Here is a 15,954-nt window from a genome sequence, read left to right as displayed (position 1 = left end):
GTGATGAGCCAAGTATTGTCATGGGGTCTGAAGCCATTTCCAAACTGAGGTATTTTCACACCTTGGGCTACAAGGGCTCAACCTTGTGCTTGAAGTCACCTGCCTACAATAAACCTGGTGTTGCTCTGCTACCCACAAGTACAGCCTGGCACCAATGGGTGTACAGAAAGCTGAGGTTCTGTAGCAGCAAGTATATGTGGAGTGGGTGATGCAAGAGGAAAAGAGCAGGCAGCTACTGTGATGTGCTCAAGAATTGCTGTTTACACTGGTCTTTACTGAAGTGCTCAGGTGCTCTGAACAACAGTTAGAACTACAGCACTGTAAAAATTAATCAATCGTCGATGTTTCTCCTACAGGAGAAACAGGACAATCTGCTTGAGTGAATTAGAATGTGTAGCCTGTGTCTGAAACCTGGATCAAACCTTATGCAAATCTTTATTGAAGAGGAAAAACATTTGCTTAAAAAAATCTCTGTTTTAGAATGAGATGGGTTTCCTCCTGTGTTAGCTTTTATGAGCTGCAACTTCAATATTGTTGAAAATAAAACTGACAGCACTGTTTGCTGACATACTAATTTATTTAATAAGGCTAATAATGCAGCACCTAACAAGAGGACCCTAATGCATGCCTAATGCAACCAGAATGCTAATCCATGGTCAGCAGTTTCCACACAATTAGCTAGCAAATGCCACATGTGTAAGACTGCTTCTCCTCTGCTGTCCATCTTACTTCCTGGATTATGCCAGCATGCATTAAATTCTCCTCCGAGGATAAGTGATGCCCACATTTATGTTTTGGGAACTTATTCTCAGAGTGAAAATCTTCTCTAGATTTCCTGCTGGCTTTTTCTGCAGCCATAGTAAGCTTTGCAAATGTGAGATCAATGGCACATTCTTCATTATGAATAAGTGCTTTGTGCTGATACCATTACTTCAGATCTGTAGCTCCCTTTAGCTTGTGGTTTCCATGCATGCTGGGAGCCACAGTCCCAAGCATCCAGTCTGAGATGACAAGCACTATACAGAGGCCAGCAGGACAGCACTCCTTGCAAGACCTTGCTTCTCGCACCCCAGCTGCCCCTGACACTGTGCAGGCTGTGAGCTAGTGCTGCAGTTTGCCTTCTGCCATGGTTTGGCTCTGGAGCATCCCTGTGGGCCCGTGCTGCTTTGTTTGGTTTTGGGGCAGAGTGACAGCCACAGCCTCATGGTCTGTTCCTCAGTCTGGAAAGCTGTTCTCCTTTTCTTGGGATGTTACCAGATGTAGTCCTATGTACAGAGCTCAAAATCTGTTTCAGCATGAACATAAAGCTAAGCTCTTCCGTGACTGTCACTGGTCCTTTTGTGTGCTTCAAATCTGCTGCTAATTGTTTTGGCTCTTGTGTAAGGACATGACTTGTCACTCCTCACTGCAGGGCACGGTCTATGGCGCTTGTCCCCACTTTATTCCTTTTTTTTTCTTTTTTTTTTTTCCTGCCCAGGGACTTGCTACAGTGGCAATGGCCAGTTTTACCAGGGCTGGGCCAATGTTACTGCCTCCGGCATCCCCTGCCAGAAGTGGAGTGACCAGGTGTGCATCAGTGTGAGATAACCAAATGGGGTCTTCTTCTGTGAGTTTCCCAGATCTGGGCAGCCCTGTCCCACAGAAGGGCTGGGCAGATGGCAGCTCTCCTTCATTCTTGATTGCTTCATATTTCAGTCTGCAAGTTCCCCCTTCCTATTGCCAGATGCTTTCTTGGTGATTCTTGCAAGCTTCTGCAAGTCTGTTTTACCTCTGCCTTTCTCTGTTTTTTTGTTTTGTTTTGTTTTTTCCCCTTTGTTTTTTTAACACCAGCAGGAAAAATTGTACTCAAACACTAATCCAAATGGTTTCCTACTCCAAGGCTCCCCACTTACACAGAAGGACTCCTCAGGTTTTCCCCGAGCTGTCTGACGCTGAGAATTACTGCCGCAACCCAGGAGGTGAAAATGAGCGTCCCTGGTGCTACACAAAAGACCCATCTGTCACTTGGGAGTACTGCAGCGTGTCTCCCTGTGGAGATGGTAGGCCATTTCTGTCATTGTACTTGTTTTGGGACCATGGAAAGTGTTGACTTGCTGCCCATCACACCATGGGTCTCATGGCCCCATTGATTAATTCTGTGTTCTAGACTCATCCAGCACTGGTTCCTTGCACAAATGCAAGGAACCAGTATGAAATGTAATATATACTTTCAAGATGGGCAAATGAAGACAGACAAATAGAGCTCCTTGTCTGAGATTATAATAAGGCTAAAAGATGAAATCAGCTTTCCTGTGGTATTATGAAGGATAGGTTGGCTACAGTGTGCTCTAAAGGAAAAGGAGAGCTTATAGCAAGTTTTCCAAAGTTATTTTGCTTCTGGTGATTTTTTTTTCAACATTAAAAGGATATATATCTAAAAATAAATCTGAAAAAGATGGAAACGTTTTCACTCTTTTTTTTGTTCAAAGAACAATTTTTGAAACATATTTCATCAATGATACAAGGTTTTAATATTTCACCAAGTTTTAGGATCTCAGGGCTTGAAAACAAGACAGTTCTGTTTGCACAGAGAATAGAGATGCTGTAGAGTCAGTGGAACTCAAATCAGTGTCAATTTAGCTGGCCTTAAAAATATAGTGTAAATTTATTTCCATTCTCAATCATTTTCTAGAATAGCTCAGAAAACAATCAGCAGAGGTATACCTGATTTCTTTTTCCCCTAAAAAAAAAAAGTGAAATTTTACAGTAGTTTACCATATTTAACCCATAAAGTCACTGAGATGTGAAACTGTTGAAGGGAAAAGGATGGTCCAGGAAAATATCAGCATATACCTGCTGTGGGTGGACACTTGTACCTGCAGAATCCTTCTAGGATATGTGATTCACTGTGGTCCACATTGTGGAGTCTAGTTCAATCCCACTACAGGCCTCCAGCTTATTTGAACACTTTGAGGCCATTGGATATAATCTTTCACCTGTAATTCTTGCAAGTTATCTGACTGCTTATCAAAACTAAGTTCCTAGTTCTACAGGAACTGTGTCTTTACTAGGTCCTGCACTTCCACAATTATTAAGCAGAAATAGGCTTTTCTTCGTGTATACAAAAGTTCTTTAGTACGGTCCTTTCAAACAGTCTTACTGTTGTATCTGTAATGTTAGTAATTACCAGGAAAACAGGCTAGTCAGTTGTACACAAATACATCTTGAGAGAAAGACACATCCCTATAGAATAGATATCATCTTCTGATTTTGTTTGCATTACAGCATCGTTATCACTAGGAACAAGAAAACCAAATGGAGAGACACCAAACCTCCCCCCTCCTCCATCTTATTCCCCCACATACTCCATGAATGTTATCATCTCGATCATCTCCAGCTTTGCTCTAATCGTGATCCTTGGCATTATCACCCTTGTTTGCTGCCGTCGCCGAAAGCAGTGGAAAAACAAGAAAAGGTAAAGCCCAGGCCTCAGTTCAAGGCAACAGATGCTGCTTTGAAACAGAACTTGCCTGTTTCTGAGTCCTGCAAACTCCTGCAGGAGGGAGAATCCCATGGCAGCGCCAGTGTAAGTTCTGAGGTGTACCTCTGTGGAAAGTGGCCTGGTGGCTATTTGGGGGAAATGGTGAGAGACTGCTGCAAGGTTTTTTCAGCAGCCCTGCCACACCTCTTTTTCCCGCCTTGGAAGAATCCAACCCCACGGTACAGATGTAGATCAGGAGCCATGCACACTGACCAACAACCGCTCTGTTGTTTCAGAGAGTCAGAAACACCGACACTCACCACTCTGCCCTCTGAACTCCTCCTGGACCGGCTGCACCCTAACCCCATGTACCAGCGGATGCCTCTTCTCCTCAATCCCAAACTACTCAGCTTGGAGTATCCCAGGAACAATATTGAATATGTGAGAGATATTGGGGAAGGAGCATTTGGGAGAGTTTTCCAAGCAAGGTAAGACATCCATGTGTGAATCCTTTCTATATGGAGGTACCTGGAAAAGATAAGCAGTTGGACATCTGTTTGTCTGGACACCTGAAATCCTTTGTTCATTTACCCAAACCAAAATTAGTAGAAGATTCAAACAGCTAAACTCAAGCTTGAGTAATTGTTTATCGTGGCTACTTCTTCCCCCTGATATTTGTTAAAATACTCCCACAAATGAACCTCCTGTTCTCTCTAGTAAATACTGTGTCATACTCACATGCCAAAGCCTGGTATAAAAGCTTAGCTAAATTTATAATCCTTATATTTTTTCCAAGAGTATTGCCTGTGACATATGACCTATTGTGAAATGCTTGTATATCCCAGTGTTTGCAAATTAATAGTGTGTATTGGTGTGCTCCTTTACAAAGTCAACATTGGCCAGTACTTACCACAGAGATATGTCATGATGCAGTTAGATCCTGATCCAGTTTCCATTTGATTCAGTGGCAAAACTAAACTAAACCAAAAATCCCCTGAAACCTCAGCCGACTTGATCCAACATCCTTTTTGTGTGCATGTGCATCCTACTTACTCAGTCTTTATTCTTGGAATTCACGATCATTTTTGCCTGTTTTAAATTTAAGGCATTAGATGAGGTCCCAGTTCTGTTAAACCTCATGGGAGGTGAGGTCATATATTTCTTCGTATGTGAAACATGTTTCATTGAAAACCCAGAATTGAAGTGAATGGAAGGCATCTTGTTATGCTTAACAGGTTCTGTAATGCCTGCAGGACAGCCTTTGGCTGGTCTGCTCCTAGAAAATCCTCCTCCAAATTCCTGAAAAAAGAGAGACAGAATGCCCAGTCCCATTTTTGCTTAGGGTGAGTATTCTTTGTCCTCCAGAGGTAATAACTCTGGGACGTAGCTGGCTCTGTCACTGCACTGTCTAGAGTAGTGTATGACCAAAGCCACCAGGGACTATCAGATCCATAACCTGTTTGATGAAAGTAACTTCTAAGCTGAAGGACTCTGTGCAGAAAGCAGCCATTGGTGCAGATACTTTCAATGTTTATAGTTATGCTGTGGATGTATCCACTAGGAAATGAGTTATGGACAAGTTAAATCATTGTTAGAGCAGAGAAAACAATTTCAATAGATGAATTTTTTTCCAAGTGAAGAGATATGGAAGAAATGCAGGCATACTTTTCTTTAATATAGAGCAAGCTAAAAATAACAGAAGTTTAAAGGGCAGGCAGTGGGAAAACTGCAGATGCTTAGTTGTGATTGATTGTTAGCCTGGATGGTTGAGCCAAATGCATCTGAACTGGAGCCGAGAACAATGCAGTGTGGACTGCGTCACAGCTGCTGCCTGGGTGCAGAGCAGTCCTTGTTCTGGCCATGGCACAGTGTTGAGAATGTCCCATCATTTGAGCCTTCTCCTGGATGTGACAGCAGGGCAGGCAGTCCCCTGCCAAGCATCACCCTACACTGGAGCTTCAGTGTAGCCTTGGTGCTGTGCTGCCCAGGCCCTGCTGAGAGGTGACTCTCATCCACCTTGAGCAGGACCTCTCAAAGGGAGCCTGAACTTCACTGAAGTGCTGAAGGAAGCAAGTGTTAAAGCGGTGCAGGGAGCTTCCATGTGCATTTCATCCACCCCAGTGCTGGAATTCCTTTTAAAAAAACCTTTTTGCTATTGTCAGTGCACAATGGCAAAAGAAAAAAGCAAGAAACACAGTCTTCTTAGGCAGCTTTTGCAATGTGCAGCATGCTACACTCTCAGAAACACTTTCTCTCAGGAGCTGAAGAAATACTACTCCATCAGAAGCCCTTCTGAAGCATTATATTCTCAGGGTAGATTTCAGCTCATGGTGTTTCTATGCACAGCTCTCAGGCCAGCAGAGGCTGATACGCTGACATCCAGCAGCACATCCCTTCAGGTCACAAGCTCCAAGATGACTCAAACTTTTACCTTGCCGTCGTAGATGAATAAAATGTACTTGTCTGCATGTGTTAACTGGATGTCTTAAGCTAAGTTTAGCAGCCCTCTTACTTCTCCTGGTCTCATATTTCTTCTGCTCTTGTAAACACAGCTCTGCACACAGTGCCAGTGATGCCTTTGCCAGTTGGCTTGCCGTGAGACCTGATTTAGTGTTTACTCACTCCTGGGTCAAGCAACATGTTAGGACAGGAAGTGTCTGGCTATCGTTTACCTGCTCCTCCTGAAAGGCTGCAGTGTCCGCTGAGGGCTCGTACACACTGAAGGGGTTGAGGAAGTAACCAGTTTCCTTAGCAGATGTCTTTAAAACAAAATGTCGGACTCAGCACAGGTTCATCCTGACTAGGCCTCGTTTGGAGACAAGGCTGCCCCAAGGGCCAGGGTTGGGCCATGGGCAGGTGATCAGAGGTCAGAGTGGCAAGATTTCTTCTTTCACAGATCTCTTCATGTTCTTTCTTGTTCAAGGAGTATTTGATCCGCTGTCTCACTGTAGATGAAAGACAGCATAGATGTCAGTTTAAGAAACAATACCCTACATACAATACTCATTCAAAACACTCTTCTGCTCCCACAGAAATTTTTCTCCAACAGGGAGTGTAGAGGTGGGTCTCCACACCCCTCAGTTAATGACACCACTTAATGGCCTTACAGAAGCTGCCCGGCTATGGTGCTTGGGGAAGATCTGGCACAGGTCACAACCTCAAATACAGATTCAAGCAGCTCCACATTTTTTTTTCCCCCACAGTCGCTGCTCTGGAAAGAAGGTCTGACTGGAAACCTAAATTCAAGTGTCCTCTAAACGTAGAATGGGGACAAAATCTCTTCTTGCACAGGTGGTACCTAAAGTTCTGCCAGTGTTGCGGAGATCCAATGATAGTAGAGAAAGTGAGGAGAGCTGCTGTTGCCCTGCGCACAAACAGTGAGGTATTTCACCTAAAGCGTGTAGGGAGTCACTAGAGAGGAAATCCAGGCTAATTCCTTGATGTTTCCTGTATCTTGAAGAAAATGAGCTGTTTTGTAGAAAGCACACTCCAGCCTAGAACTTGAATTCTCCTGTTTGATTTCAGAAGCAGGAGCTTCTCTGCATGTGTTCCTCCATCTCTTCCTGCTCACAACTTTTTTTGGGCATTGAGGGGCTCAGCTTTGGCAGCTGCCTGCCAGGACTGCACACAGAGCCTTTCTCCCTGTTCAGTGCAGTTTCTGTGGATCTGCAAGAACTGGGCTAAAGAAGGCCCAGCAAAAGCTCTATGTAGCTTAATCTTACTTAAGTCACATTTAGGTTAGTGTACACTACAGGATTTCAGTGGAGAGCAGGTGGATACGTGCACTTTAGGCTTTGGCCCAGGTGAGCTTCCTTCTGCAAAGCATGCAATATGAAGCTGTTATTGCTGTGCTAGTCTGCTAGCCAGTCATGAGAGGTAATCTACAATGAGGCTGCTTGAAAGACATAAGTGCCCTTCTGTTTCTCATTTTAATTGTTCTGCTGATATCTTCAGAGTATTGCTGCTGACTTTCTCAGGTGCTCCAATTAGCAGTGGGTGCTTTAAAAGAGGGCTCCTCTCCTGCTGTACTGGAACCTTGCTGCCAGCACAGGGTAATAAAGTAGGACATTTTGCTATAGCAAAGGCAGTAGTAGACAAATGTTGAGCCAGCTCCTCCATTCTGGCATGCTGGATCTCCTTGTCCAAGCCCTTCAGCTGCGGTCCAGCTGCCTGTGATATCCTTCTCTAGATGGGCATCTTGCCATCTTCTGACATTTGACATTTACAGCATCTGAGTGCATCTGTTGCAACTACCATATGTCTGGAGTAGGTGACAAGGAAACTGGAAGTTTGCTTTGGAAATCTGAACCTCCTCTTGTGACTACTGAGCAGTAAAGTAACCCGGCATTTGAGCAATGGGAGGGCAGTCAGGCAGGAACATAAATTGTAAATGGGTGTCACTGTTCATGGGCTCTAGCTGCCTTTAAGGAGCGTGCCTTAACTGCAGGACCATGGGAAGAGCAGGCATGGGCAACAAAATGCGTATCTGAAGGTTGACCCACATCTGAAGCATGGAAAGTTGCCATGCTTGAGCACTACTCCTGGATCTTTGGTAAGTGTGCTTAATTAAACTTGCTGAGGGCGGAGTGACATGTGGATAGTGAAACAGAATGAGCTTGTGGTTGCTTGAAGTCAAAAGCTCCATTTCCTACAGATTGTCTAAATCATGAAGATTCAGCTTTTAACACAGCATATTAGTTCATGAGCTTAACAGGGTTTATTTGTGCATTTTTCCTTCTTACTTGGCACCTATTTCCACAGCACTTGCAGGAGCATTCCTCTTTGCTGGACCTCAGCTCCACTGCATTAAATGCAACCAAAATTAGCTAATGGGCTTTAAATTTGTTAAATTAGAGGTGTACAACTCCACCTATCCTCTGAACTGTGCCAAAGGGTTATTTTCATATAAAATCCTGGAGAACATGCTTACTCTAATTGGTACTTATTCTCCGATAGTAGCTAGATGTTCCAGTGCCACAAGTGCGCACGGGGGGAAGCAAAATTGAGTGCAAGGAGGCTCTTTCAACATTTTCATATAAAATATGTTTATTTTTGAGTCAGTGCTTCATCATTTTATTCCAAAAAAAGCCTGCGTTTTATGTGCTTGCAACTCTCGTCAATGCTTCCCTCTCTTCCAGGGCCCCAGGACTACTGCCATATGAGTCATTCACAATGGTGGCAGTGAAAATGCTCAAAGAAGAAGCATCTGCGGACATGCAAGCCGACTTCCAGAGGGAGGCAGCCCTCATGGCTGAATTTGACAATCCAAACATTGTCAAGCTCTTAGGTATCTGAACGAGGTGCCCATGTATGGGGGTACCTCCTCCTGCAAATCTGCTGGCGTTTTGCTAGGGGCACAGGCATGCATGACCAGTGCTGAGTGACGATGGACTGTTCTACAAGAGAAAATAGCTTGTTCAAAAGGGGTGAGCTTTGCTATGAGTCACTGCATGCTCTGCTAAATTCTTCACCAGAACAAGTCTGGAAATGTAGGTCTTAAGCAGCTGCCTTAGCAGGACAGCACCTTGTAACAAAGCCTGCTCATCCTGTGGTGGAGCCTGCTGCTGACCATCTTGGTGCTTAGATCTGCTTCCAGCTTCGTAACACTGAAGCAGATGTTTTGCAGGGAAGACACGGGCTTCCTGGAGCTGTGATTTATTTTGCGGGTACTTAAGAAAAAAAACAAGCACATGTCTTGTTAGTTTTATGGATCCCACTTACTATTGTCATGTCTGAACATTCACCAGCATTAAAAAAACAAGTGAAGCAAACAAACAAAAAAGCCAACCACAACGACAGTCTCTTCCTTCCCCTCCCTTCACAGCTGAAACAAAACTATGTTTTCTCAGACTTTTTAGAAAGACTTGGTTCCACATCTTGGCTAATAGGTCATTCCTCTTCACAGAAAGCTGCCAACTGGAGTTTATTTCTGTAAATCTTTAGATTCTGCTCTCCACCATCACCTTGCAGTCCCACTCAGGGTTACTGCAGGCAGACCTGATCCCTGTGAACATGCAGCTGAGATTTTTTTAAAAAATATTTATTATTTAATTTATTTCAATAGGAAATTCTACACAATCTGGAAATGCATAAACTGCAGGTTTGGAAAAATTGGGTTGACATGAGCACTTTGGCAACAGAAGAGAGCAGCAGGAAATGCCCCAGTCTCAAGTACACATTATGTTTATTGTCAACACATTGTATGTCAGGGAAAGGCAAAGGTACAGGAGCAAACTAACCTCACATTCAGGGAGTGTGGGGAAAGCAGTCAAGTTTTTGAGCACAGCTTAGACGATAAAACCCTCACATACTCTCCTCATGCTTGTCAGATCCTGATTTTATGACACTGGAAACAGCTATCTGTTTTTTCTCAAAGATTCATGTGTTAGGTCATCAACATGAAGTTCAGATTTCACAATAAGCTGGATCACCAATTGCTAAACGGCCCTAAGGAAGCAAAACACGTACCCTTCAAATTCTGGCTTTCGCTGGTTGAGAAGTTAAGTAGCAGGCACATAAATATTTTTGCCTATCTCTCTAACTGGCTTTATTAGTTAACTGTGTGCTCTGTAAATCTGGTTAAAATGTTAGGTTTGGGAATTTATATAATAAACTGATGATCTTTGCATGCATTCACAATACTAATGCAGTACAGACTCTTCTATTTCAAATTTTTCTTGTAAAATATGTATATTAGGTACATCTAATTGGTGTGTCTGATCTGAATCACATTAGTAGATCATTAGAAATCATTGGACAAAGCAAGGTAAATGTTTATCTGCAGGCTGGCATGGTGCAGCTGGATCACATTAAATCCTGTTGCACTGTGGGAGTAGAGTCCACTGCTCACACTGGACCTTGGTGAAGCTAGTGCAGAACCAAGCATGTGCCCATCACTCAGGCTGGGTTAATGACTTGTATCTCTCACAAAGTTTGGATTCAGATTCCTGTTGAAGGAGCTTCAAAGACATAAAGAAACATGAAATTTGATGGTATTTGCATGCTTCACATTTTCCTATGTCCCCACATGCATTCCTGGAAATCTCCCTTTTGTGTTAAGTATTTCTGGATATTTTTCAGCCTTGCCACAGCAGAAACTTCTTTCTCTACAAATGACCTGAATGGTGCATCTGTCTTTTTCCAGGTGTGTGTGCTGTTGGGAAACCCATGTGCCTGCTGTTTGAGTACATGGCCTACGGTGATCTCAATGAGTACCTGCGCAACCGCTCGCCCCGCAACCTCTGCAGCCTGGTGCAGGGTAGCCTGGAGGCACGGGCCTGCCTCCCCAGTCCGCTGGCACTATGCTGCACTAGCCAGCTCTGCATTGCCAAGCAGGTGGCTGCAGGCATGGCCTACCTCTCTGAGCGCAAATTTGTTCATCGGGACTTGGCCACTAGGAACTGCCTGGTGGGGGAGAACATGGTGGTCAAAATTGCTGACTTTGGCCTCTCAAGGAACATGTACTCAGCTGATTACTACAAAGCCAATGAGAATGATGCCATCCCCATCCGCTGGATGCCCCCCGAATCCATTTTTTATAACCGGTACACCACAGAGTCTGATGTGTGGGCCTACGGAGTGGTGCTGTGGGAGATCTTCTCCTATGGCATGCAGCCGTACTATGGGATGGCTCATGAGGAGGTCATCTACTACGTGAGGGATGGGAACATCCTGTCGTGCCCAGACAACTGTCCTCTGGAGCTCTACAACCTGATGCGTCTCTGCTGGAGCAAGCTGCCAGCTGACCGGCCAAGCTTTGCTAGTATCCACCGCATCCTGGAGCGCATGTACGAGAGGGCTGTGGCCTCCCCATAGGTCTGAGGGGTGTGGTGAGGAGGCTGTCACGCCTACTTGCCTGCAGGCTCCTGAGCTCAAAGCTCTGATTTAGAGGGAGGAGAAAAATCTTGTTCCTCTACCAAGCAAGGAGTGTGGACTGCTCCCCTTCAGGGTGGACCATACCTCCTCGCGGTGGACTGTACCTCCCAAATTATGGGGATAGCTCCCAGCCACCAAGCCAGTGCTCCTTGGGTTGGTTGGCGAGCTGGCTGCGTTAGCTCAGGACCTGCTTTAGTCATTTCCAGGAGCACAGAGTTCCCCAGCAGCCCCTTCCTGGGGCAACTTCTTTACCCAGCAGTTTTCTCCCTGTTCTGCATTTATGCACCTGGCTTTTAACTTTCTGTTCCCTTCCTTATATGTTTTCAACTACTATCTGTAACAAAAAAAAAAAAAGAAAAAAAAAAAGGAAAAAAAGATTGCAGATATCAATCCTGTTTTGGATTTTGTGTATCATTTTATTTTTACATGCTCACTTCGTTTTGTAGAGGAAGGATATTGCTGAAGGCATAGTCCACTGACTTTTTAACTCCCTTTTTCTGTTTGTTGCTCATGAACACAACACATAGTCAAATCATCAGCCCACAGGACCACCGGTGGTAGCCAGTATGTCATGTTAAACAAAATCCTATCCTAAGATTTATCTTCAAAAGAGGGAAGTCCACAGTGAGGGTCATCTGATTTTTGCTAAGATCTCACAAAAATCTCATATATAGTAGCCAGTCTTCTCACCCAGTTCTACAACAAAGCCACTGGTTGTTAATGGACAAATTCACCCTAAAGGCCCAGTGCTGCACCCATCTGGTCTCTCGAGTGTGTTTATTTCCCTGTGCCTGCAGTACAGTGCCCACCATGCTGAGATCAGGAAGAAACATAGATTCGTAGACTTGTAGCATCACCAAGGTTAGAGAAGACCTCCAAGACCATCCAGTCCACCTGACTCCAATATTTCTCCATTAAACCATAGCCCTTAGTACAACATCTAGATATTTCTTGAACAAATCTAGGGATGGTGACTCAATCACCTCCCTGGGCAGCCTGTACCAGCACCTAACCACTCCTACAGAATACAAATCACTTCCTTGCTCCTGCTGGCAACACCATTTCTGATCCAAGCCAGGATGTCATTGGCCTTCTTAGCCACTTGGGCACATTGCTGGCTCATGTTCAGGTGAGTGTTGAACAACACCTCAGGTCCATTTCTTCCACACAGCCTTCCAGCCACTCTTCCTCAAGCCTGTAGCATTGCCTGGGGTTATTGTGGCCAAAGTGCCAGGACCAGGCACTTGATCTTGTTGAACATCATCCCCCTGGCCTCAGCTTAGTAATCCAGCCTGTAGGGCCTTCCTACCCTCAGGCAGGCTGTCACTTCCTTCCAACTTGTCTGCAAACTTACTGAGGGTGCACTCAGTCCTCTCATCCAGGTCATCAGTAAGGATGTTAAACAGGACAGACCTCAATACTGACCACTGGGGCACACCACTCATGACTAGTTGCCAGCTGGATTTAACTCCATTCACCACTAATTTCTGGGACCAGCCCTCCAACCAGTTCTTTACCCAGCAAAGAATGTACCTGTCCAAGCCATAGGTTGCCAGCTTCCCCAGGAGAATACTGCAAGAGACAGTGTCAAGGGCTTTAATAAAGTCTAGGTAGACTGCATCAACAGCCTTTCTGTCATCCACCAGCTCGGTTTCTCGATCATAGAAGGACATCAGGTTGGTAAAGCAGGACCTGCCTTTTGTGAACCAAAGCTGTCTGGGCCTGATCCCCATTTCACTCTTGGGTGAATTTCATCTGGCCCCATGGACTTGCTACAGTCTAGATGGTGTAGAAGGTCTCTCTACCTCTTTCCACCTGAATTGTAGTGGGTTTATTCTGCTCCCCATCCAAGACTCCCAGGTAAGGGGGTACCCCAAGGATAACTGGTCTGACTTTTAAGGACAGGACTAAAGAAAGCATTGAGAACCTCAGCCTTTTCCTTGTCCTTGGTGGTCATTTTCCCAGCCACATTCATTAAAAGATGGAGATTCTCCTTATCCCTCCTCTTACTGTTAATATATTTGTAAAAACGTTTTTTTGTTTTCTTCTAGCTCAGCAGCCAAGTTCAAGTTGGGCTTTTGATTTTCTAATTTTCTCCCTGCACACCCTAACAACTTCTTTGTATTCTCCCTGTGCTGTCCATCCCTTCTTACACAGGAAATAGGTTCACTTTTTCTCCTAGAGCCTCAGGAAAAAATTCCCTCTTCATCCACATTGGTCTTCTTCGCCATCGGCTCATCTTATGTCAGTGGAGGACAGCCTGCTCCAGTGCCTTTAAGACTTCCTTCTTGAGGGGTAACCAGAGTTCCTGGACCCCTTTACTCTTCACGATTGAATAACAAAGGATCCTCACTACCATCCTAAACAGTTCAAAGTCTGCCTTCTGGAAGCAGCAGTTTTGCAGGGCCCCCTCCTAACTTCACCAAGAATCAAGAACTTTACCATTTCATGGTCACTCTGTCTAAGACAGCTCCTGTCCTCTTCATCTCCCACAAATCCTTGTCTGTTTGTGAACAGCAGGTCTAGCGGGGCTCTTATTCTGGTAGGCTCCCTTACCAGCTGCGACAGGAAATTGTCTTCCACATATTTTAGAAACCTCCTACAATGCTTCTTCTGTGCTGCCTTGTATTTCCAGCATAGATAAAGGAAGGTGTAGTGTCCCATGAGAACAAGGGCTGGTGATCATGCAACTTCTGCCAGCTTCTTGTAGGATGCCTCATCTGTCTCTTCATCCTAGTTAGGCAATATATAACAGATGCCCACTAGCATGTCCACCTTGTTGGCTCTCCCCTTGATCCTTACTCACAGACACTAAACCTATCATTCCTAGTCCCCAGCTCTATGACACTGAAACTCTCCTTAACATAGAGATCGACCCTTTCTTCCTTGCTATCCCTCTGAAAAGCTTATAGCCACCTGTTACAGCACTTCAGCTGTGGGAGTAATCCCACCATGTTTCCCTAATGGCAAGTAAGTCATAGTTGGTCTGTTGCATAATAACTTCCAGCTCCTCCTGTTTGTTCCCCAAGCTTCATGCACTGGTATAGATGCACTTCAGTTGAGCCATCTGCCTCACCCCCAGACCCATCATCGTTCCCCTAGGGTCATCACTAGTGAGCTTGGTTTTATCCCCTTTCGCCTGTATACCTAGTTTAAGCCCTCTCATTGAACCCCGCCAGCTCCTGGGCTAGGATCTGTTTCCTCCTTTCAGATAGGTGAAACCCATCAGCAGCCATCATGCCGTACCTCTGGAAATGAAAACATCCTCCTCCCTTGCAGAAACATAGGAGCTTGTGTCAAGTATTTCCCTTCTGATCTTTCCCCTGTGTTTCTGATTTTCCTTTTCTGAGAGCATCTCTTTATCCCTGAAAGCTCTTCAGCAGCTTTTGTTGGCCACCACCTCCTATGCTGCAGTGGGAAGTCAGGGTGATGTGTACTATCAGTGGCCTTCATGGACACCCTGCCAGCCAGAGATGTGTCTAAAAGAGGATTTCAGTCTTCAACAAATGAGATGTTACAGTCTACCCATTCACAGGTCAGAAATGAGTCTGCCTCTCTACATATGGTCCTCATCCCACTTGCAAACACCATATGTCATTTCTCTACTGAAAATTATCTAAATTATAACAATCTGTATCACTGACAGAGAAAAACAGGTTCCTCTGAAGATACATTTTACTGTCTTCTTCTTTGGGCATTGAGGAGTAATTATCCCAGCCTCATTGCTAGCAGAAATAGGATCAGCAATGGGGATGAGCATTCTCCCCACAGAACATGAGCACACCTGAGTGAGTAGCTGGCGTGGCATCTGTAACTGGGATACCTTGGCTGAGCTCATTCAGTGAACAGCAGTGGTGCAGCCTGGTTTCCTGAGAGGTAAGTTTGGAAAGTTCATGTAGTTCAAAACTGGAAAACATGCCTTCCATGGGTTTGGCCATTCTCTTTAGAGAGAACAGGATCAGGCCTTGGACTAGAGAGTGGTGTGGATTCTGCACGAGTATGGCAGGGCAAACAGCACCTCCTTCCTACATGGAAGGTCTCCTACACCAAGAAAAGGTAGAAATAAGATGTTGGTGTGAAGTGTTTACCACCTGCTAGTCTGAACAGACACACTTGCAGATGGAAGGACAGCCCTTCTTGTCGCAGTTCCCTGGCCAAACTTTTCTCCAGTGACAACCTTTGCAGCTGGTGTGGGGCTGCCATCACAGGAGTGGAAAATCTGGTTTTCCCTGCTTGTCCTTTGCACTGCAAGTGTATGTTGAAACCTGCATTGGTTAGCAACAGCAAGTTAGGATGGAGAATGCTTCACCTGTTGTAAGAGAAAAGATCTTTTCAAGATCATTCAAGATCATCCGAGCAGCTCTCCGAAGTGTGCTCTGGGAAGATGGCAATTGCAGTGCAGTCCAGCTGGAGGGCTTAGTGCCTCAATGGAAACGTCTTTTGAGGATTATGTGCTGACAGGTCTTCTGCTGCCCTGGCTTGTGTCTTTATCTTGCCTTGAGTTTCCTCCTTGGTGTCTTCCTGTTGTCCAGTCTCATGAAAGCTGGTGGCTGAATTGCTTCCAGGATTTGGCTTATTTTACACCTTTCTTTTTTTTTTTCTCTTTGTTTGAGACGTCT

At 44.9% G+C, this 15,954-nt stretch overlaps 1 protein-coding gene across 1 annotated transcript in view; it reads left to right on the top strand.

Annotated features, from left to right (window-relative positions):
* Positions 1–11,660, top strand: part of MUSK (muscle associated receptor tyrosine kinase) — a 45,090-nt gene extending 33,430 nt beyond the window's left edge. The window contains exons 12-17 of the mRNA XM_042882866.1: positions 1,478–1,566; positions 1,880–2,039; positions 3,265–3,454; positions 3,757–3,948; positions 8,599–8,747; positions 10,605–11,660. Of these exons, the coding sequence (XP_042738800.1) occupies positions 1,478–1,566; positions 1,880–2,039; positions 3,265–3,454; positions 3,757–3,948; positions 8,599–8,747; positions 10,605–11,275 (1,451 nt within the window). The 3' untranslated portion in view covers positions 11,276–11,660. The remainder of the gene's footprint in view (positions 1–1,477; positions 1,567–1,879; positions 2,040–3,264; positions 3,455–3,756; positions 3,949–8,598; positions 8,748–10,604) is intronic.
* The last annotated feature ends 4,294 nt before the right edge of the window (positions 11,661–15,954 follow it).

Source organism: Lagopus leucura, unplaced genomic scaffold (genome assembly GCF_019238085.1).
Source record: "Lagopus leucura isolate 7727_CA_CO unplaced genomic scaffold, USGS_WTPT01 Super-Scaffold_100036, whole genome shotgun sequence".
NCBI classification, from domain to species: domain Eukaryota; kingdom Metazoa; phylum Chordata; class Aves; order Galliformes; family Phasianidae; genus Lagopus; species Lagopus leucura.
This window is presented reverse-complemented; position numbering and strand designations above follow the sequence as displayed.